Source organism: Cyprinodon tularosa, unplaced genomic scaffold (genome assembly GCF_016077235.1).
Source record: "Cyprinodon tularosa strain WSP-4 unplaced genomic scaffold, ASM1607723v1 ctg124, whole genome shotgun sequence".
NCBI classification, from domain to species: Eukaryota; Metazoa; Chordata; class Actinopteri; order Cyprinodontiformes; family Cyprinodontidae; genus Cyprinodon; species Cyprinodon tularosa.
In genome coordinates, this window is record NW_024038048.1 from 3731819 (window position 1) to 3755683 (window position 23865).

General features: G+C 35.9%; 1 protein-coding gene across 4 annotated transcripts in view; it reads right to left on the bottom strand.

The window, feature by feature from the left end:
* Window positions 1-1380: 1380 nt before the first annotated feature.
* Window positions 1381-23865, bottom strand: part of epha3 (eph receptor A3) — a 127899-nt gene continuing 105414 nt past the window's right edge. Inside the window, exons 13-19 of one of the 4 annotated variants that reach the window (XM_038276407.1) lie at window positions 23234-23295; window positions 19665-19874; window positions 17128-17277; window positions 15855-16048; window positions 10019-10174; window positions 5733-5848; window positions 1381-4327 (exon numbers count right to left, since the gene is read on the bottom strand). In XM_038276407.1, the coding sequence (XP_038132335.1) occupies window positions 5770-5848; window positions 10019-10174; window positions 15855-16048; window positions 17128-17277; window positions 19665-19874; window positions 23234-23295 (851 nt within the window). In that variant the 3' untranslated portion in view covers window positions 1381-4327; window positions 5733-5769. Of the gene's footprint in view, window positions 4328-5732; window positions 5852-10018; window positions 10175-15854; window positions 16049-17127; window positions 17278-19664; window positions 19875-23233; window positions 23296-23865 lie in introns of all 4 variants that reach the window. The other 3 variants (XM_038276406.1, XM_038276404.1, XM_038276405.1) reach the window with 3 other exon arrangements.

A 23865-nucleotide genomic window follows, 5' to 3' on the forward strand; every position in this document is an offset into this window, starting at 1 on the left:
GATTCTTTGTTGTCTGTGTTATTTTAAACATATTTCTTTTTTTTTATTTGTAACAATATTTAACTTTGCTATCATCTATACATTAAAAAAGCCTCTGTGCAAAATGGAGTGAAAACATTGAACAGCTCCCTGAGAGTTTTTTCTTTGTACTTTAATCCTCCCATCTTTTCAGTGGCTGTAGTGAGCCTGCTTTTTGCTGTAGATCTTCTCAAATCTGGGTTATAGTGTCACAACTGTCCATTATGCTCAGTCAAGCAAGCGCTGTTTTTTTTTTGTTTTTTTCTTCATTCATCCATACCGCTTCCCGCGCCCCCCCCTGCAATGGCATTGCGCCCCCCCTAGGGGGCGCGCCCCACACTTTGGGAACCACTGTTATAGTAAAATAAAAAGAGTCAAAATTGTTTCCCTAATTTTCATAAAGAATTTATGAATTGTGAAAAGTATATTTAATTTATTTTTTCAAATCTCCCTCTCGCCAGCACTAAGGGGTGCGGCTAGCTTGACATGGAGAAAGATCATGGATGATTGACAAGTTCTACTGTCAGGGTTTTACAAATATATATTTTTATAGATATCTTATGGTTTGACATGTAAATATAGCCACGATTAACAGGTTGTGAGCAACTCATGGAAAGAAATTACTACCACTCTGAGATGACATGAAGAGGCATTATAAAAGGTTGGAAGCATTATATGTCAGCCACAGCTGCTAAGCAACATGCTTCAAACCATACAACTGCTAATGGTGGCAAGCCACAATGTAGCCACAGCTGCCCTGGGTCAGACTGATAGAAGCAAGCCTTCCATGCAATCAGTGCCACTGAGCCCACTGACTAATAACAGAAAGCAAGGTGGTGTCTTGCTCCATTCTGATCTCTAATCACAAGAGGCCTGTTTGTAGTACCTGCTACTTCAGTAAATATGGAAACTCTCAATTATTGATGGTGCCAGCCCAAGATGACAACTACTTTGAGTATGCAGTCCAGCTTCAATGTTTCTAATGACTAGTCCACGTTGGTCAGTGAAGGCCAGGCATCCAGAATATACTGAAACTGTTGATACTTAACTTCAAAATATACAGGTCCCCACAATACCATCACAACAAAAAGCTATCTAGATGACTACTTCCCTCTTTTGGACATCCTGTAACCAGTTGGATAACTAATGCTTAATGATGGGACACAGGTTAAGCTCTGTTTTCTTGATGTGCCCCAGAGATCCACATTGTAGATTTTTTGTACCTTATCCCAATAGGACAGGGCTTATTTAAGGCGTTTAGTGAAAGCAAATCATCAGTCATCGATTACTGCCTGATATAAAACACCCATTTTGCTCTTTTTTTGGAATACAAGTTGTGAAATAAGGCACAGGAGAATTGTGTAATCAGTCTTTTTTTGGAAAATATTTTGTGAATTATTTATTATAAAAATATAAATGTTTTCACTACAAACCATTTTACATTAGTAGACAAGGCAATCTACATTTGCAAACAAACTCTCACACAGACACACATGTCAGTCTTTAGACATAAAATTAGGGATCTGTATAGGGTCCATGACAGTATTGCTCTCTTAGATGTCTTGGGTTTGTTAGAATTCATAACAAAGACATCACAGACACATAATTTAATCTACACTACAAAAAGAAATCAATGCATTGTATGAAGTTAACAAATAAATAATGTAATCATAATTGTCTTTTATTGTAGAAAAAGCTAACAAGTATGATTCAAAGTAAGATAAAATATAATACAGATGATTTTTTTTCCTTAATTTTAATTAAAAATGTTGCACAAATTTTATTCAATCGTTTATACATACAAACTTTGTACAAAAAATGGATGGCCACATATATAGTGAAATCTGGAGTGCTAGTTGCTTTCTTTATGATGGTTTTACATTATGTACATGCTAATTTCAAAACACACATCAGCAACAGCAGCTTCCAAAGGTAGACAGAGTAAAGGAAGACAGAACTTAACAGACTTAACAGGGCTGGGTTTCCCAAAAGCACCAACAGCACCCATGTGCTTTAATCAAGCTTAGTCTACAGCCAAGGCAAAAACGTTGTCATTCAAAGTGCTACAGTAATGTGTACCAAGTGCTTAAAGAGGCATAAAGACAGCATCTTTATAGTAAATATCACACGTCCAAGAGCACAAAGTACCAAAGTGCCAGTTCAAAAATACTGGGTAAGTGTTGCACTGAGGGACCAGCTGGGTGACATCAAAGCAGGAGACTAGCATTGTTAAATATTTTCTTCCGTTTACAAAGATATTTTAAGGTGCCTTTAGGAAATCCCATGATGTACAAGTGGCATATTAGGTTACTATCTTAGAAAGCAATAATTTCAATAGTTTATTGGATGTATTGCATTATTATCAGGGCATACTGAGACTGGGGTAATTGATGATGAACACAAGAAATACTTAATCACATAAAAAAAGCGTTTCCTTGGTGATCCAACCATGATCAAGCTCAACAACAGGAGGCACTCTAATCTTTGCTTGGAAAAAAGAACAAGATTCATTAGTTAGAAGTTAGTTTTCTACATTTTCCAGTAAACAAATGAATTTAAATGAAAATGACAAAAGTTTTTTTTTACATTGCTTTAATCAGTGAGCTGTGTGTGAAAACAATAGACTGATCACCCTGTGACCAACCAAGAAAGATCTGCTGAGTCAATGGACTGATGGTGCAAACTTAATCTCAGAGTCATACTTTAAAAACATTGCGTCACATTAACATTACTTTTAGATTACTAAATTCTGAGTCACTTCAACCCTATGCCAATTTCTACCCCCATTTTTACCATTACTATTTAGTCCCTGTCCAGGTCCAGTTGATATTTATAAACAAAGTTGTTGTCCATTAACCATTACTTAGTTTGTCAACCTTTCATTAAACAATGGAAATATATACTGCATAACTACTATTATTTTTTTGTATTAATTTGTACCCTTGTATCACAGGGAGGTTCCATTTATTTCTGTTCTTATACCAAATTTGGTCAAGTTTGACAAACAAGAGCCCAGGACAGACCACAATAGATCTAAGAAAGCCCTATTATTAACTGAAGTTAAAGTAGCAACAAAATGTTTGACTAGTTTACATTACTTGAAGAAGGTGGGTCGGTGCAAAGTATCCTGCATCAAATACTGTAATGCAACTGTGTACCCAGAACAGTCAGATTTTAATCACAACTAAAAAGGTATGGCATTGGGGAAGGGAGAAATTACCAAAAACTGACAACTCACTTCCTTGCATTTGTTTTGATCGAAACATGTCTTTTTTTCTTACCTTAATACATTTGATCACAATCCCCCCAGCTATCTACTGATTTGTTTTTGTAGGGGAAAACAGGGTATAGACATCCTGAGAATCCATACAAAGGTGGTGTGGTATGGTATAGTTTGCAAGAACAGCACAAAGAACAATGGTGTCATAAATAATGAAACTTCTGGGTGTGCAGTGTTTTATGGCCACTTTGCCTTCAAAGCACAGTATTTAATACATTACACATGTGACATAACCATGGCTTCACCACAATGAATGAGTTTGATAGATTATAACCTTATTGCTTTTAGCAGCATGTCCACTGAATGCAAATGCTCTATGTTAGACATACGGATTAAAACAGTTAATGTCAAAGTGAGTCCATATGAGGGAGTCCCTGTCTTGGACTGAGTATTAAACATAGGTAGCTGCAACTAATGTTCCAGCCTCAGACTTAATCAATGCGGGAGAAGTTCACACACAAGTCAGTTGAGGTTGCCTGCCATGCTCTTGTACACATGGCGTTTCAGCTGTTTTTCCACCTCCCTCAGAGGCTGACGTAGGTCAAGGACAGCTCCAGCATTCTCTTAATCCCTGCCCTGTTTTCCAATATTGACCAGGTTTTGGTCCCTGATCATTTCTTTCTGATCTCCTTACCTTTCCATTTATCTTCTCTCTTTATAAGTCAGTAAGGCATCTTGAACATGGGCATGTAGGGAGAGGGTAGAGTCAACCAGTTCACAAGTGGCAGGTTGATTCTGAACGCTTTCTGACCCCTCATTTAGAAAGCTTTCAACAATCAGTGAAAACTTCTTATGAGACATATCTGTTTTTTTCTCCATCTTTTTTCATCTCCATATTATTTAAATATGTAGCCACTGTGTTAGAGTGTGTCAATGCAGGCCAACAGAAAAGTCTCTGGTGGTTTTCATTTCTTGTTATTGTTTTAAACAGGTACTGGGCCGTTCTTGGTATGGGATTCTAGGGCTTTCAGGCTGCTGACAATCTTCTTCGTGGGTCCTGCAATTGTCACTCCAACCTTTTTCAGATCCCTGGTGTTTGAAGAACAACGAGAAAGAAAGAAAATAAAAAGAATCAGACAGAAAATGGATCTAAAAATGCATGTGTTTACATGACTATACAAACTCATTCATATCCCTCAAACATTTTTAAGATTTTGTCACACCTTTTGTTTTTCTGATAATTTCCCTGTATTTAGGTCTGACCATTCAATCCACTGTAACCATTGAAAAGGGCATTCCCACAGCTTAAGGTTACTATTAGCATAGAGGATTGTGCTTTTACTTCAATGTGGATTGTAAGTTTTCTATCACCCAAGCATGTAGGTTTTTAGCCCATTTTACCAAAGCTTGTCCTCCTGCTTCCTGTGTTCCCTGTATTGCTTGTAGCATATTGGAGAAAGGCTTTCTGATAGCTTTAAAAAATGAAAATGGAATGACTTTCTTGCTGAAACTCTTCCAAAAGGTTTTTTTTTTATTGAGTACATGACTTCATTAGCTGTTATTTCAACAGATTCTCCCATATGAGCTGTTGATCTTTGTAGCTCTAGAGTTACCACAGGTCTCTTGGCTGCTTCTGATTAATGCTGTCTTTGCCTGGCCTGTCACTTTATGTGAACAACATCTGAGTGGGTTTACAGCTGAGGCATGCTTTTTCCATTTTCAAATGAGAAGCACTGTTGTGAGTTGTTATAAAGCTTGGGCATTGTTTTACAACTTAACCATCCTTCAAGTTTCCCTCCCCCTTTTTTCTGACTTGTCTGGTGTGTTGGTTGTTTTTTTGTGTGACTTTGTTTCTTTGATAATGTTCTCCAACAAGCCTCTGAGGTGCTCACAGATAATATGGGTGTTCTTTTGTTTCATATAGTCGTACTACTTTTTGTTGAATGATACATAATATCCATGTACTTCTAAAAATGATAGTTGCAGTGTGACAAAACATAAAATATTCAAAGGGTATGACTTACAGTGAGCGATTAACAAATATAAAATCTGATAATATGGCAGAGGTATTTTGTTAATACTTACACAAGCCCTTAGACAAATCTCAGTGCACATGCATCCAATAAAAGTGCATTTATTTTAAATTAATTCTAAGTACTTAGATTCCAAATGTTAGGGGTGTTACACACACAAAAAACAACATTGATTTCAGCTAACTTAAATGATTGTGAACATCTTTAAAGTATAAAACTCATCATAACGACAATCGGTTACAACACAAAAAGCTTTGTCATATGTAAGAAGTGTTCTTTTGTTTTTTTCACAGATTGCGGCATTGCATTAGTAGAAGCAGTGGAGTTGCATTCAGAATGATTGCACTACTACAGCACTTTCAGCCATTATTAGATTAGTAGTTGTGAGTGGAAGCCCAGCTACAACTCTGGAGGTAAGTTTCTGGTAGCAGGCAGGCCCTGGGCCTTGTTCCTTAACCCACCATCCAGAGCCTGTTTAAGGTGGAGAGGAGTTGGACGTTAGAGGGTGGTGATTCCCATGGATGGCTCCCATTCTGGGCATGTGGCTGGAGTGATGTGGACCTCCGTCAGAACCACTCTACTGAGAAACAGCCAGGCCCATTAACATGTTATAACAAGATATCATAACGGGTGGGTTCTGTACATCCAGATAATTCAACACAAAATTTATTATACCCTGTTATTGTTGCAGTTGTTTGACCTAGATTCTCTGGGATTAATGCATATTTGATAAACCATCATTTTGTACGCATTCTTGTACTAAATTGAATAAAAAAAAATAAAAAAAAATAAAAAACTAATTTAGTGTCTGTGTTGAAAAATCCAACATTTTAACTAAGTACATTTCAATTTCAGCACAATCACTGATTGCACAATTGTTGGTACCTTAAAGCAGGGTTTCTTAGCTCTGGTCAATGGCATAACTATCGGTAAGCAGAGTATGCAGTTGCTTAGGGGCCCCCTACCTCTTAGGGGACCCGTCACTGACACTTGGTAGGCCCCCTACGCAATTGTAGACCAGGACGTCTCTTTGCAAATGTAATGGTGCAAAAAAACTGTCTTAAACCCACCTGATACTAGATCAACTGGACGGACCATATTTATACCCCTACACATGCCAGATTTCAACATTCTGGTGAGCCGTTTAAACACAACACCAATAGCAAAGCAGACAGCGGTACTTTTAATTACTATGTTAATAACTGTGTATAGTTCATTACACGGTTGGTAAAAAATACACTCCTTTAATATGTTTCAAACCAAAATAAAGATCCTAAAAGGTCGATGTATTTGAGTATTTTATTTTTTATACTACGACTTGGAATTATGGGTAATCCAGAGCGTCCATTAAAATCATAACAGTTACGTACAATGTGTTAGCGATGATGGATACCAAAAAGAAGTACTTAAGCGGATTCCAGGGTTGGGCGGATGGGGTGTTGTACTTCATATGGGGCCCACCCAGATAATGTTGCTTGGGGCCTATTGTTGTGTCGTTACGCCTTTGACTCTGGTCCCCTTGGCCGACTGTCCTTCAAGTTTTAGATATGTCTCCACTTAAAAGGAGACCTGTTAATAATATAATTACATAACCTCCTCTGCAGCCATCAGATTCTGAAAAATCCTATTATTCACCTTTTAATTAAGGTCAGGCATGTGGAGGCAGGGAAACATATAGGACAGTGGTCCCTGAGGGCCAGAGTTAAGAAACCGTTCCATAAATGTTATATATAGATGCATTATTATATGCTGGTATGAACTCTGCGTTACAGCCATATTGGATGGGCCTTTTCTAGCATAAGAGCCAACCGGTGTAAACAAAGAGCCTGCAGCTTTACCCTTGTTGGTTCAGTTTATGGCTGAAATATTGGGTTTTGAGAACAGAACACATGGGATTCATTTTCACAAGTTAGATTAAACAAAAATGTGGGTTATTTGTCCAGTTTAATGTCATTCATCTCATTATTTTTGTTTTTATCAATAAGTGTATTTGATATACACTGAGTCTATTCATTTTGAATGTGGAGTCCTGTCAAAGAAAATCTTCTGTCACCTTTGTCAGACAGTTTTTTTTTAAGTAAATATATTATTTTATACATTATTCAATATAGAAAGAATATTTCTGTCTTTTCCTGTTATCCTGCATAAAGCATATATTGATTCATACATTCTCTAACACGCTTAACACATGTAAGCATGTCATTTTAATGTTTACAGCATCCTTTATAATATCTACACCTCTGTCGTTTGTAAAAAAAACAAACTGCATGACTATCAGGTACAATTCAGGGAGTTATGATGACTTTAGTTAAGATAATAGCTAGAATGAATGGGTAGAGACCTATTCAAGATGGCTGCCACAATGAAACATCAGCTCCAATAGGCAGTCCCAGTACCTGAGGTGTCTGCATATATAATGTTTGTGGTTGGTAACCCTCATCACCAATACTCCCAATACTCATCACTCAATACTTCCATTTAGACTAGAAGTATTACTTTCTAAAATGCCTTTCTAATGTAAATATAACCTGACTCAGAAGCTCATTTTTTAAGTCCTTAGCTGCTAGACTGCATGAGGACCCAAATTTATGCACAGTGATCAAAATGATGGAGCAGTTCAAAAGCTCCCCTGAGCTCACTTTTAATAAACTACTGTAAAGAGAAGAATATAATGGTCTCTATAATATAGCCATTTAATGCTATCTACAGTATATTAACCAGCTGTTAAGAGGTGAGAACAAAAACAAAAACTATTTCTCTAAAATTAATCACAAACATTAAAATGTAAAGATTTTTTTTTTATTTCCTTAGACTTTATGTAAAAACTGTGGTTTCCTTACACCAGACAAACATGAACAAATTTTCAATAACTCTGCCAACACTAATTGTGTTACGACCTATTATAAAAAAAAAGAAATATAAAGGTCTTGACAATGTTAATGAAATACATGAACTCAACACTTGATTTCATTTCAATTGTAGTTACAAGAATGCTTTCAAACAAAATTATTTGCCATTCAGTCATTTTTTTCATGTTAAGAAAATATTTGCACTGCACTTTCACTGCCCTTTATAGATGGAAAATATACTTTTCTCATCAGCCTATCCCATCTTTGAAAAAATTATTAATCAATTACTCCCTACAGATGAGTCAGCATACTGTGCACAAGTATAACTGTTCCTCTAAGGTCAAAGCATTGCCAAGGCTGGTGCTGAATGTCAAGGACTAGATTAAGACTGTACAAATCGATACAGCAATCTATATTGAGCAATACATAGTCTGAGCCAAGGCTGTTAGCCTTACAGCTGAAGTTGGGTGTCTTAGATGGAGCCTTCAGTGGATTAATACCGCCCTGATCCAATTAGGTATTTACTAACGGGAAAGGCTTTGTGAGTGACTGCAATGTTTCCCTGTGTGAGATGATTCTTGTGATGTATTACCGCCAGTGGATTTCCACCCACTTCCGAACATGACTGGAGAGAAATTATCATTGTTTAACTAAATACACTGAATAAATATGATTTTAAAATTGTTTCAGACCACAAGAAAGCATATTTAATGATCACTGGAGATGAGAAAAAGAAACAGCAGACAAAAGGGAGGATAGGATAGAAATCAACCTTAAAAAAACAGTTAATAAAGACTTTTTTTTGGCAAACTGGTGATATTATCTTCAAAAATTCACATGATCTAATTAGTATGAAAAGCTTCTCTCTCAGATTTAGGCCAACACAACTGACTGGCAGTTATTGTAAAAGTCGAGGCCAACTGTAGCAGTGACCACAGCTCTCCCCCAGCATGTCACCACAATGAATAGATTATTTGATATTAATGACAAAAAAAACAAAATTGTTTTTTATGTCACATTTCAAATCAATAATTAAATAAGTATTTTGAAAACAAAAGGTGGCAAAAGGATAATTCTTACCAATCTTTTCATGTTAAAATCACGTTAAAAATATTGAAAACCTCTTTGAAATTACAAAAAGAGTAAAAAAAGTAAAAAAAAAGGAACCAATGGGCTTTGTATTTTCAAGTTTTAATACGTTTCACCTCCGATCCAGGTAGTTTTCTCAATTCAAAATGTCTGGATTAGCTTTGAGTTCCAGGCTTTATAGAGTAACCCAACAGAAGCCTTGCTATGGCATAGAAAATATGCTAATTGAACCAAAAAAAACAGGTCCACCCCTCAGTAAAGGGGAGGAATTGGTCTGCAATACTGATACTGGCCCATGCCTCTGAAAAAGGAGTCGTTGGGGTCATTGTTGGCCTAAACGTTTTACAACTCAGCGTCCGCTGCTTGCAAGTGTGTTTATCAATGTTACCTGTTTGTATAGTGTTCAAACAGCTATTAAGTTGAATTTCGCTTAGATGGGCGAATAATAATTTAAGGCTCAAGGCACAACCACTAAAACTAATTTTTTGTTTTGATTTTTCTTTTGCTCAATTATTATTTTTTGTAGTTCTTTCTTTGGTGCCCCTACTACACACCTTTATCTCATCACATCTTCCAATGATAGCCTCATAATACGACCCCAACATAACGTCAAAGTGTCTCTCTAGAAAATAGCTCTAGTTTTTTAGTAACTACTAAACATGACTCTTTTCTCCAGCCAGTTCCACCAAAACCTAGTATCACAAAGGCTTTTGAAGTCCAGGGAAATTTCTTGTGGAGTTATGACTTTGTAAACAGTGTGTACAAGATGAGGTATAGATTATATGTTGCTCTGGGTTTTGTAATCTTACTCTGTAGAGGTCTTAGCCAGGGTGTCGCAGGAGCTGTAGCTGACCCCAGAGAAGGCCTCCTTGCAAGGCAATGTTCTCATGGCATCCATCCAGTCACCCATCGTCCCCATTGAGGGAACTTCCAAACTGCTTCTGTCCAAAAGCAAGTTTGCAGGTCTAAAAGAAAAGGAGTGACATAAACAGATAGTCAAAGGCGAACCAGATGTACAAAAACAAAAAAAAGGTAGATGCCCTATAACTTTAATAACATTAAATAACATAAGTATTCATAGCATCGTTTCATGAAAACAGGTGGATAAGCATCACATCGGTCATCAGCTGACAATCTGATATACAGCCTGACAGGTGCTGTCTGGCCACCACTCAACCATAACTTATGCAAAGCAGCTTTTGCTATGTGATTTGAGAGTGCATAGAGTTTATATTGGGGCTTTGGCTCCAAGTGTGTCCCGTCAACCATGCGCCATGCAAGCAAATATTTTTGTGGGGTGTGATTAAAAAATATTTCCCCTTAGGGGTGTCGAAGTTCAGAGGTGGACACAATGGAAGGATTTGTCCTAAAGGTCATCTTCTAAATTCTATCTTAGAGCTTGCATATAGTATATCACAACAAACTTGTTATGAATGAAAATGAAGATAGGTGATGCATTCATAGGTTGAATGATTCATTTTCAGTTATATAGAATTCCAGTTTTTGTTTTAAGTTACCAGAGTTTAGTTAAATTTCCTCTGAAAAAGCTTGGTGTACTCTCTTGGAACAATTTGAATAAATGCTAGTATGAGTTTTTAGAGATTCTTCTTTGGCACAAAGTCTTGAAGCAAAAGTCTACCACTCATGTTTGTCCATGAGTTAAAAACATATGAAGGGGCTCTACACTCATGGAAAATGACCAAGATGTTTAACATTTTCTAATACAGATGGTCACATTTGCAAAGCATTCCCATGTAGTCTAAAAAGAGGAGCTTCCCTATAGAAACTGTTTTGCCTTCTTGTTGAAACGAAGAGAGGACCGTGTTAGAACTTTAACCAACAAAGAGCGATCCTAAGGAAAGTCATTTTCCTTGTCCTTAAAATGGTTTATGCTCTTTCCTGGGTTAGAGGTTAGGTTAAGGACTAAGGAGTAAATGGACTTTAGCTTTGAGTTTTAAGGGTTTAGGGTTAGGTACATAGAGCATAATTGTTCAATTAGGGGTTGGGTTGAGTGTTGGGGCATAGAAAAAAGTGAAACAATTACGAAACCATGCAAATGTAAATATAGAAATACACAGATGTGTGTGTACAGCTGTGTGATTGGCAGCTGTTTTTGTTTGTGCATGAGGATGGGGACGCATGTTATTTTCATGCTATATATTAAGAACCAAAATTTCTATTCAAAGCATGATCCCTTTCTGTTTAACTTTGTTAGCACTTCCTCTTGAGCATGTACTCTCTGTAGTGGAATGAAAAAATGTAATGTTATTACATTGGAGAAATCAAATTAGATTAGACCGAATATGACATGTTAGCCGCTGTTCAGTCAAACAGCCAACTAACAGTGATTTAGACAGAGCAGAGGGGGGCTAAATATGAAAAAGAAACATAGACTGATGGACATCACATTTACAGTCACTCCAATGTTGCTTCATTAGCTGGAAACCTGGACCCCAACAACATGGTGACTATAAATCCAGGTGTATCCGACAGAGATGAGAATGGATATACAACAACAGTAGAGCACTTTCTGTCCTTTATTTCTTTTTAAGGGCATGCTCCAATTGTCTTACCAAAAAGGCACCTGTAACAAAACATACACAAACAAGTGAATAATGGAAAGGAGGGAAATACTGGACTGGGAGAAAAGGTAGAGTTCCCTTGGGGAATGCTATTCATAGCAATGAAAGCAAACTCATTAGAATACCAGGAAGTCAACCTTTTCTTCTCACACAGTCCGTTGGGAGAGGTTCAGGCACTTTGAATGGTAGTTTGTGTGATCTAAGGAAATGCTACTTAGAGGTAATAACAGCAAGGATATAGATTTTAATACTGAAGTTTAAAAAGTCAAGAAAAGATTTGATATATTTCACATAGAAGCATTTTACCCTAAATTCTGTATTTTAGGTTTTCACTTCCAAAAGCAAAGACTGCTGGGAAATTGATACACTAGAAACCTATTCTGGGACATTTGTGATGCCGCAGTGAAGATGGATTTAAGGGAAGAAAAATACAGTCGAGAGAAATTAACCAGTCTGCCATTAGATAGCAGCGTCAAAAGCACCACACTGAGGCAAGGCAGTATGCCAAGAGAGGAAAAAGAGACATGGGATCTTTAACTGAGACAGTGGGAGAGGAAAAAAAAAGGTGGAGAAAAAAGATGCTCTTGAGGTGGTGGAGTGGGTGTTTTTACAATGATTGAGTCTTTTCCTGCTAGATCAGAGGCCTGTCAAAGTGCTGATGCCCCCCCAGGACTCTCTGAAAACAGTGGTTTGTCTGAAAGTAAGGGAATTTGTAGCTGGATGTAGGGGGCGGCTGGATTCGGAGGGGGAAAGACAAAAAAATATGAATATTCACTTTAAAAAGTTTAGCCTGATTATTGCTTTTTTGTTTCTTTATTTAAATAGACTAGAACAGCATGGAAATACATATAGAACCTAATTGGGAAAATATACAAATCCTTATCCTGAAATACAGATCTGTTGGATATGTAGCTTAATTTTTTTTTCTTTACCCTCCACCTATATCGATCTTTTTCCTGTTCTCCTTTACCTATACTCTGCTTACATTCCCCCTCTCTACTATCTCCACAGGGAAGTAAACTGCAAATGACCTTGTTTCCCTTCTCTTATCAGTTTCTTTGTTTCCTATGATGTTATATTTCTTGCGGCAACTCAAGAGACAAGATTATTGGTGAGGAAAGAGAATGATGTGATGCAAGGGGAAACACAAAGAAAAAGGAAAAGAGAGCATCTGTTTGATGCCAGAGGATGTTTTTAAAGCCTCCTGTGGATTTAACAGCACATGGAAATGCAGAAAAATCCCCTGTTTGAGAAGAAGGAAGCATAAAACACTGAAGAGAAAATTAATCTAGCCCATTTATCGTTGTCAGTCCTTTTGCTTTGAAGTCTACCTTTTTTAGATGTAAAAATACCACAACTGTGTAGTTTTTCTGAAGCTAGGTAGGTGCAAGGGTGGAACTTTAGATCACGTTCATGTAGCAGAACCGTAAATGAAAGAATGACCTCTCAACCAGCAGCTATAAGAACATTTTACTTTTTTGTTCTGTGGAAATTTTTTCTTATTTTAGCTCAAGTGATATTTTACATTTCTTTGTCAAATAGTGCATAAAAAGAGAGAGAAAAAAAAAAACAACAACACAGAAGATAAAAGAAAAAGGTATTTGTGTTGTGCATTCTATGGTCCAACATGGATTATTTTAAAGAGAATCTGAAATAACCATCCTGGCTGCAACGTCAGGCTGCAATCTCATTACAACAATCCTGAAATGGATCAAGTACAAAACGGTAATCAAGTGATGAATTACAAGCTGCACTATTTAGAAACACAGCTATGATTTCATCCTTGCAAAAAGAAAATTGGTATAATCTAGGTTAAACCATAAAAAAAAAACTTTCAGCTATGCAGAAGCGGCCACACCTTCACATTTAGCAAAGGTGGTGGACTAAGATTGTAAAGCACAGGACTACAATACTGATAAAAAATATGTCAAAAAAACTTAAAGCAATTGTATTTGCCATCGATTTGAGCAGGTAAAAATTACATGATCTGCCAATGGGATTAATATTTTTGTCCTTAAAATAAGATAATTATTTTGAGGACAAAAATTTGTCCTTTATATTATAGTAGGTAAAATAAGATAAGGGATTTTTTTTGTTGACTTTTAAAAAAGTTGTGTATTTTTTTAAATATTTATCATCTTATTCTATTAAAGAAACGTCTTACTTCCAAAAAAAAAAGGATAATATGCCTTTCTAAGGAAACATATCTATGGTTAAATTTTTGCAGTGGAAATATGTGTTGGCATTAATAGATCTAACTGCACTTATTTTCGCAAGTTATCAGACACTCTTGAACTAATAAATTGCTCCCTAGCACCTGTCTATGGTTCTTTGTCCAAACACTTTACAAATAAACAATTCTTTATGATTTATATGATCACTTCCTGCTTTTATTACCCAAATTTACATGCATAAAAATCCTAAAATTATTTAGCATGGTAACTTATCATAAAGAAATGTTTTTTTAAATCAAACCAGGACCACATCTGCAGCTATAGTGTTGAGGTACTGTACATTCCTGGAGACAATTTGAAAACTGTTTAAACAATCAAAACAAAAAAAATACATGGAGAAAACAATTGCATGAGGATAAAAAGTCAAACCAAACATAACATTAAATTTGAACATAGTCATTTTCTGTAAGCCAGCAGTTCGTATCCCTTTACCACCATTTAACCCAGTGTATCAACAGGTTAGACTGTTTGAAAAGACCACTCTTTCTTACACAATTTGAGCAACATTTATCTTTAGAAAACACACAAAAAACACCCAATTTGATGTTTTTAAACACCTTGAAAAGCAATTTTGACAGTGACCTCCAACCCTGATTGGACTCCTGTTGGCCTATAATTCGTCTCTGACAGCCAACCTTGGCCCACTGACCCTGACTCTTTTTCCATCCGCATGCAGAGACAGTAAACTCTGACCAGCTTCCACCTCCCAAGTCTCCAGATGCTCCACTCTGGTCGTGGGCTTTGGTCGGGGCTTTAGAGGGAGGGGGCAGTACATTAGCCAGGACAGCCCTGAGACAAACGAGGTGTGTTGAGCTGAGAGCAGCTGCTCCCGCTGTGCAACTGCCGTTGCCACCACACACACTCTCTCTCTCTCCTTCCTCCACACAGAAACACATCCACGCTAGCAGTTCTAATAAATCACTAGACAAGACTCAGTTGGCCAGGCCGCGCTCACCCAGTGTTAAAAGCCAATCAAGAAAATTACATGCAAACTCCAAGGGACCTATTTTCACTTTCTTAAGAAATCATTAGTCACTGTTATGAGCTCTGACATCTCCATAATACCATTGCCGTCTGCTGCAGACCCAATGCCCGTCTCCCTCCCTGCTCCGTACTGACAACTGTACATGTGCTGCCCTGCTTCCCCTTGGCCCCCTGGGAGAATTGCTGCCCCAACAATAGATGCAAGTCCCATGAAAGAACAAAATAATTAAGAGCACAAAGAGAAGGATGAAATGGCAAAAATTGAAGAAAAAATATGTTAAAGTGCAAAAGAAACAAAAATAGAAAACACGATTTTTGTTGCTAACTGAACAATTCTACAGTATGATTTGCATTTTGTTCTCTAAAAGCTGAATAAAAATGGAAACATTCGTAAATGTGCTTACATTTGTTGTAAATTATTAGGTCTACATGTATTTATATATGTTATGTGTACGTATAGGTATATGTTAAATATTTATATCCATACAAAATTAGTTGGCAGTTTCCATTTAAACTTTTATTTATCTGGCTACTTTTTTATAGGTGCTTGTAATCATTGCAAATGTGATCTCACGATCTTTGGTATGTGAAAGTCTTTGACATATAGGATACAACAGGAATTAACAGTTATTATGAACAAGTTAGATTACGCACTGAAGCTGGAGGAAAAGCAGCAGAGAAAAAGAATTTAATTTCTTGAAAGTATGACTTTTTTTGTTTTTTTCAGCATACTGCATTAGTGCTAATAATGGCATACTATTTTCTCTTTGTTTTTCCTCAACCACTTCCCGTATGTATAAATATCCCAAAAGAAAACAATATAAGCTCTAGTATCCTTCTGATACCTGGATGTAGTGTTGGCTGTGATTTTGAGGCTGCAGGGGTTCCGGATAAGTTTGTCCAGGATGCTGACGATTTGTTCAAACTTGGGTCGGTTATTCCGCTCCTTCTGCCAGCAGTCCAACATTAGCTGATATAGTGTGGCAGGGCAGTCCATGGGTGGTGGGAGACGGTAACCCTCATCTACGGCTTTTATTACCTGAGGCAGGAATAAAGAGCATTAAAATGAGTTTCCATTAGGGTGGTAAAAAATCAAACTTCTTATTTGCTTTGGATGAGTCATACTGTAGGCCAGTTATATGTAATAGAACCAAATGTTCTATATTCATGTAAAACATTTACATAAAACAACAAAAATTACCCAAGAAAGAGCAAAATACAAACAGACCAGGAAGAAAATATTATTAAAAAAGTATAAAATGTGTTTGAAAAATATGTTAAAAAAAAAAATAAAAGGTTTAAAAAAGTTAGTGTTTAAAACCACTGATCCATCATTGTATAGTTTAGACCGTATATTGAGTTGTAAAAAAAAAAAGTGCCTGAGTGACCAGAATTGTTTTTACAGCTTTACCTCATTGAAAAGAGTAAAGCTGCTCCTACCAGACCTGTCAGTCAACTACTGTAACAAGAAGAAGGCTATTCCCCGTTTGATCTTACAACAAAGACAGATTTTTTTAACTGTTTAACCTGTAAATATCTATGAAGAGCAGAGTTTAAAAAAGGGGGGGGGGGGGGGGGGGGTGGGGGTCTTCACGATAAAAAACAATAATATTCACGAGAAAATGCAAAAAAAATAGAAGAAAAGCTGAATTAAAAAGAGAATGCATACAAAATACTTCAATATACAAATACCAACACATAAAATTAATACATTTCAAATGAAAAAAAAATATTTTAATAAATGAAATAAAATAAAGCCAGGTAGAATATATTGATAAATCTAAAAAAAAACAAAAAAAAAACAGAAAGCATTTTGTTTAATGTTGAGATACAAATTGTAAGGCTTAAAATTTGTGTTTTCTGTTTTAAGTTAAAGCTCTTCAACCATTGAAATATAATTCATTCAGTTTATTGCACAGATATAAATGTTTCATCTGGAACAGGTAATGATTAATTTAGTTTTGCAGCAGCTTACCAAAAAATGAGGGAAAGGATATGGATCAAGCTTCCTCAAAACATACCAATATTCTTTGGGATTTGTGTGTTCTCCACACCACAGTCAGATGAGCTTTAATTATCTCCCCTTCTCTAAAAGAAAGACAAACTGGCAACACTCACATCCTGGTTGGACATCTCCCAGTATGGCCGCTCTCCATATGACATCACCTCCCAGAGGACGATGCCATAACTCCAAGCATCGCTGGCTGATGTAAACTTCCTGTAGGCAATTGCCTCTGGGGCTGTCCATCGGATAGGGATTTTCCCTCCCTGTAATAAGTAACAGTAATTATTATGAAATATTAGAATTTGACTTAACTGAATTATCCATTTTAGATTAATCCTATGATACCAATAACATAATTCAGACAATGTATAGAAAAGATCAACTGTGGTTTGCAGATGTTGATAATAGCTGGCACTATAAAAAGTGAGGGTTAAGTCTTGTTTCATGTCATTTGGGACCTTCCTTTCATAGACAATTTACCTTATAGCAAGCTTTAAAGTTTAAGACGAAATTTTTCTATGCAACAATTTACTACATCCTAATCCCAAATCCTTGTCACCCTTTTCTTCACCTAAGACTGCACTGTATCTACCTAGTGCTCCATTAGGTCACAGAGCTTGACCATTGCCTTTCTATGTTTTTGGACATTTTATATGTCGTATTATACATTCAACACATGCAAACCACTGCTACAGAATCTGCATAAGTTCAGTTGAAATGTAACGGAAATAGCCCAATAATAAGACCGCTTTATTAGATGCAACAGTCTCTAAATGCTCAGTCTGTAATGATAAAAAAATTAAAATAAAATAAAAAACCAGCCACCTCAGCATGCAGAGCTTGTGAAAATAAAAGCAATAGTGTCAGATCCCAATGTCACTGACTGCTGCTGATTCCAAAACTTTACCAACAGTATCAATAAACTATTCAAACCCAAATCTCTTCAAAAGCAACACAAATACTTCAAAGACACGATAACGCTAAATCTTAAAAAATATATATCCTTTATATGCTGCATAGATCTGTATCACTGTTTTTCAGTATGCAATCCTAAATCCTAAAACACGTATGAAAACAAATTCATTGATAAATTCTAGTATCAATTTTCATGAAAATGAACATAGTCAAGCCAGTTAAATGTAAAGGGATCTGGGTTTATGATGAATACAGAAAGACCTAGATCAAAATAAGCCCTCCAGTTTATGAAAAGTAAAGCAAAACATCTGAATCACGAAACAACATTATAACACAAATATTTTAACAGATTTGGTCTTAATTAAGATAAATTTACATCAAGCTTAAATAAAGGAAGGGAAATATATATAAACCAAATCATAATCTGCTGTTTCCTGCGTGCAGCAACATTTGTTTTTCTCACTGAAAGGCATGACAAATGAAGAAAATTGTGCCAAGGAAAGCAAGCTGACAGTAGCCAAAGGTAACAGAGATATTCAGGCTGACTGAGTGAGAGTCGCCTTTTGGCTACCCTCCCATTCAGGGGTTAAGTTAAGTCATTATGACTAACTTGCAGAGTTCTTATGTTAGGTGCTCTTCCTGGCCCAAAAAGAAATTCAACCCAGGTCTCCATACCAAAGATTTGAACTTAGCCTGCTATGCCATAAAGGGATCATACAGTTATACCGAATGCTATCACAAAATCGTCATATTATGCTTCTTAGTGCTGATGGCAACACTGGGGAATGCATGAGATGGGCAAATGGTCCAATAAATGAAATGGGAAAAATTGGAAAGATTACACTTTCCTACACTTCTGCTGTATCAAACCCGAAAACATAATCTAAAATATGCATAAACAGGCTGATAACCAATGTACATATGTCAGTAGATAAAAAGATTTAAAAAATCCTAATGAGACCATGAATCTCCAGGACAACGGGGTTGTAGATTAGTGAGACCTGGTGGAGTTCATTATGCTTTGTTATTATGGCATTTTATGTATTTTCTGGGAGAAAGGCAAATGCCACACAGACTGTTTATTTGAGAAGCAATTCTTAGCCAGCAAATTAAACCCTGTTTTAAAGGGTTGCATGCATAGTTTAGACCATGAGACGCTATGCTGACCACTCATGCACACACAAATACACAGGGGAAAAAAAGACAGATGAATGTCTGGAACATGACACGGGTCCTGCTAAGTTTCAGTTTTTGACACGAGCATCTACTGCAGAAGTAAATCAAGAACAAAAAACACTGAAATGCTAATGAGGGTAAGTCATCACAAAACCTCTTTTCTGCTGCTTTTCTGGATTAAACTCCAGGATGGTTAGTTCTTTTTTTTTCATCTTAAATGGCACAATACATTTTGGCTATATAGGGATATAGAATTCATGATCTAAAACATTTCCAGGACAAGTTAAAGAGCATACTTGTTTAAAGAAACTGAAAAAAATATAATAGTAGTAAAATATAATCAATAGTCCTTTTTTATAATAAATTTAGACAAAAAAAACTTTTTTTATTCTCTTTGTGCCATAATGGCAAGCAAAAAAAAACAAAAAAACAAAACAAAATGTGATGTTTACAGTATTTTTAATGAAACAAAAAACAACAATGAACCCTGGGACTTTTCTTAGCACAATCATTCATTAAGCCAACTGCGTTCTTGATTTGTCTTTGTGCTCCAGCTTACCCTGGTGGTGTAAGCAGCCTCTGGGTCGTCCTCCAGCACTCTGGACAAGCCAAAGTCTGACACTTTGCACACCAGATTGCTGTTGACCAGAATGTTCCGTGCTGCCAGGTCTCGGTGAACATAACCCATGTCTGACAAATACTTCATGCCCGAGGCGATACCACGCAGCATGCCGACCAGCTGGATTCCTGTAAACTGGGCATCATGTTTCTAAGGAAAGAAAAACATCCAAGAGGAAGGAGTTAAAGGAAGCAAATGGATGCTCTGCAAATGCTGAAGTTTTTACATAAAAATACAAAAGACAGAGTCTGACCTTTTTCGATTTTTGCATAAAATAAAAGCTTTTCTCATTAGCATCTGCAGAGTTTTTATTAACCTTTAAAAAACACCTTTGACATTACCGTACTCTATCTAAAGCTTAACGGTGAAATCCAAGACCTATAAAACAATAACTAGATGGAAATTACGGTCATCCAAAAATAGTCACATGTAGAAGTATTCACACCCCTAAAGCTGTCTTTATTTTACCATTTAATTATAAAGTAGAAAGATAACAGCTAAGAAGTGCACAATGTGTATGCTATACATTAAGACCACACAAGGCAATAGATCATAGAACAAGATTTTTTTTTTTTTTTTTACAATCTTTTGGAGTATCTTTCATCTAAATTTCAACATAAACTAATACTCAATTTGCAAAAATGCTCAACCTTACTGATTGGAGAGGTGATTGCTTAGGTGTTGCCACCTTTTCATGAATTTAGGTTCAACTTTTTGTTTTTGCTTGGGCTGTAAGTTAAGGGCATCTGCCCCAGACTCAAGTATTAAAAGCTTTCTGCTTCGATCTACATTTAGCTTCAACTCAATCCTCTCAACAACTCTGTCAAGATAACCTGGCCTTTCTAAAGGAAAACATCCTCGTAGCATGATACTAACACCAGCATGTGTCAGTGTGAGGACGGTGTATTAAGAGACAAATGTTGTGTTTTGCACGTAGGCCAGAAAGTTTGGTATGAATCTTATTTTCTTCTAAGGTCTTTGTTAGACATGTACACTTTTCCATAGCGACTAGACTCATGGAATGTCTAGTTTCCATTTTTATTTTTTCATTTAAGTTGTTTTTAATATCATTTTACATTTACCACACAGTTAAACATCATGTTGTGTTCATTCATGTTGATCTAACTTATTGAATGTAGAGTGAATATTTTTATGATGGATTTTTTATTGCACAAGTAATTTAAAGAGCACCATTTCTTTTCTGTAGGGCTAGCTGTATAATTTAGAACCTTGTGTTTATGTTTCATTACAGAGATTACAATTTTTGTTTTTCCATATCATATTTCAAACAATGATTGAAGACAAAATGAATTCAAACCCTCTCAACACATTTGTATCTGGAAAGAGTTTAGAACTGCTTTGTTCCAGAATGTTTGAAAAGAAATGACTAAAGAACCTATGAGAAAAACAAAAGTATCCAAATTTTTTTTTTCTTTTGTCTCTGTTTTGTATCAGAGGTCATCAGTTGGTTTCCACTTTGCTCTGACTTACCCTCTGCCTGTCAAACACCATGTGAAGAACTGAGAGTAAGATGAGTTTGTATGATGAGCATGTTTTTCTTTGAAAACCAATCAGACCCTCTTCTCCTCTTATTTCATCTGGACCCTTTATAGACCAGACCACCTGGTTTAGTCACTTCAAAGGTTCAGTGGATTCAGTATGCTGACACAAGCTGCGATGCATAACGCAGAGAACACGAATGTGCATGCATTTGTATGTGCGCCCCCCTCTTCGGTGATGAAGAACAGGCCTCCGGGAAAACATGAGGAAATAACAGTTATAGCCGCCATGGGTATGTCTGGATACAGTACAGAGACGTGGAAAAAATGTCTAAAACAGACACTGGCACTCATGCTTTCAGGCCAGTAATGTAACTTGGCTGATCTACTTCAACTAATTTCAGTGAGTGGATCAATTCTGCTTAAGCAATTGAGACATTACAACAGCCAAATTCACTTTGAGCTGGAAGAGTGGTGATTTTATCAGCCTGTTAAAAGCTTATTTTTAAACCATATGTACTTAGAAAAACAAGCTGATGCACCTATTTTGACAATTCAGAGTATCTGTAGATGCAGAATATGAATTCAATCTGAAGAAAATGTTAAAACAGTAACTTCTAGAATAATTGCTAAAGCCTAAACTTTTTTGTGTGTAGTTTCTTAAAAAAAACTAACCAAATTATGTAGTCCATGATCCTAATCAGTGAGACAAGAACTCATATTTGAAAAATAATATAAGACAGGAATAAAACTGAAATAATCAGACTTCTATTGCCAAAATTTAGGTTGCGAGCTCATAAATAGATTTAAATGTTTCATATACATTTTACTTTAAACCTATTTGTTATGAAAATGTAAAATAAAGTTCCTATTTAAGAAACAACTAAAGACGTCTAGCAGAATCCAACAGATCAAAGTATTTTCCATTGTCATGTGACTCTATTCTTCTAGTTATAACATGATTTCCTTGAGTTATAACATTTTTTATGACAATAATGACTATGAATGGACTTTATGTTTTCCATAATTGCTCATTTCCAACAAAGGTTTAGACATGAGTTAATGTGAGGCTTCACATTAATATTTGTTCTTTTTTTTTTTTTAAATGTATCCGATAATTTATTATAAAAAGAAACAAACACTATATAGTGTTTGTTTCTTTTTATGATAAATTAACAGACCGCTAAGTGCCATTAAAGGGAAATCTGATAAAAAAATCATATTTTCTAATGAAAATAAACGTATGTTTTTTAAGTAAACACATCAAAGACATTGATATACAAATATCAATATTTTCTTTAAAAAAAATTTATGAAACAGCTATTGCCTGTTAATTTATGAAACAGCTATTCATTCATTTATTCATTCAACTTCATGAACTACTTCTGTGTTACTGTCCTTCAACAGAAAAAGACAAAATAATTGAAATTACTAACCTAAATTTAAAATCCAAAGATTTCAATTAGATAGACGGATTAAAATTTTTGATCTTGGGTGGGACACCATATAATCAAATCAGTTTAGAAAATATAATTTCTAAGGAAGCCCAGCTGCTTCTATTAAGATATTTATAACTGGAATTTCTCTTCTTAAACGGCAGAAAATGCAAGGAGCAACTTCTATGTAACACCTTTACTAGAATCAGCTATAGTATAAACACAGATCGGACACACCAGAGAAATGCAAGGTCACAGGTTCAGGAGTACGGTACCTTTTTTGTAAAAAAAGCAATCAGAAAACAAAACAAGCAAATAAAAAAGCCAGCAGCTTAGAAGAATCAATAGGACATGCATAGTTATTCTAAACCAAAAACTAAAATAAAGTTTGCTCTGAAAAATGCTTCTAATTTCTTTACCTAATTTTATGCACAATTCAGCTTTTTAATATAGTTTCCCCACAATACTTTTTTTATAAATAATTTTTATTTTTAAGCAGTTTTATGATTTGTACTTCTAATATACACTTGTCCTCCTTGCCTCCAGCGGTGCATGTGTTTATGTAATTACTTACTCTTAAGAAGCTATCGAGGGATCCGTTCTCCATGTATTCAGTGACGATCATGACAGGTTTACCTGCAAAGAGGAAACCTCTGTCAATGGTGATATTTCTTACAAAGACAGACTCTCACAACAGCATTAAAATTGCAGGAATGATTTATTATCAGAAACAGGAAAAGTCTAATCTATTCAAGAGAGTGGTGAGTTGAGTTAAAGCAAAGGTATAATCCCTAAGCTGGCGACCAGGTTGAACTAATTTTTTTTGGTTTTCACCCGAGGGTCAGTTAAGTCTTGTTACGGAGTTTCAACAGGTCAGCTGTCAAAGTGAGACATCTTTATTTCTTTAGATCCCCTGATTGTAAATCCATACTGCAGTCTGTACTTGATCATGGGCCAAACCAAGGTTATTGCAGGAAAAGTTTGAAATAAATCTTCAGATCACTGAGATGTGGATTATAGAAATTCAGAATAAAGAGCTGTTTTGGTCCAAGATTTGTTCTGTGTACATTAGTCCTGTCTTAAATGTGGCTTGTTCAACCTTGTTATTTTATTTATAACACAAATTTCCCTTGTTACCCACCCCTTACTCTCTTTGATACACTAAATATTTACAGTGAATTATTCTATAAGTCATAAGTGCACATG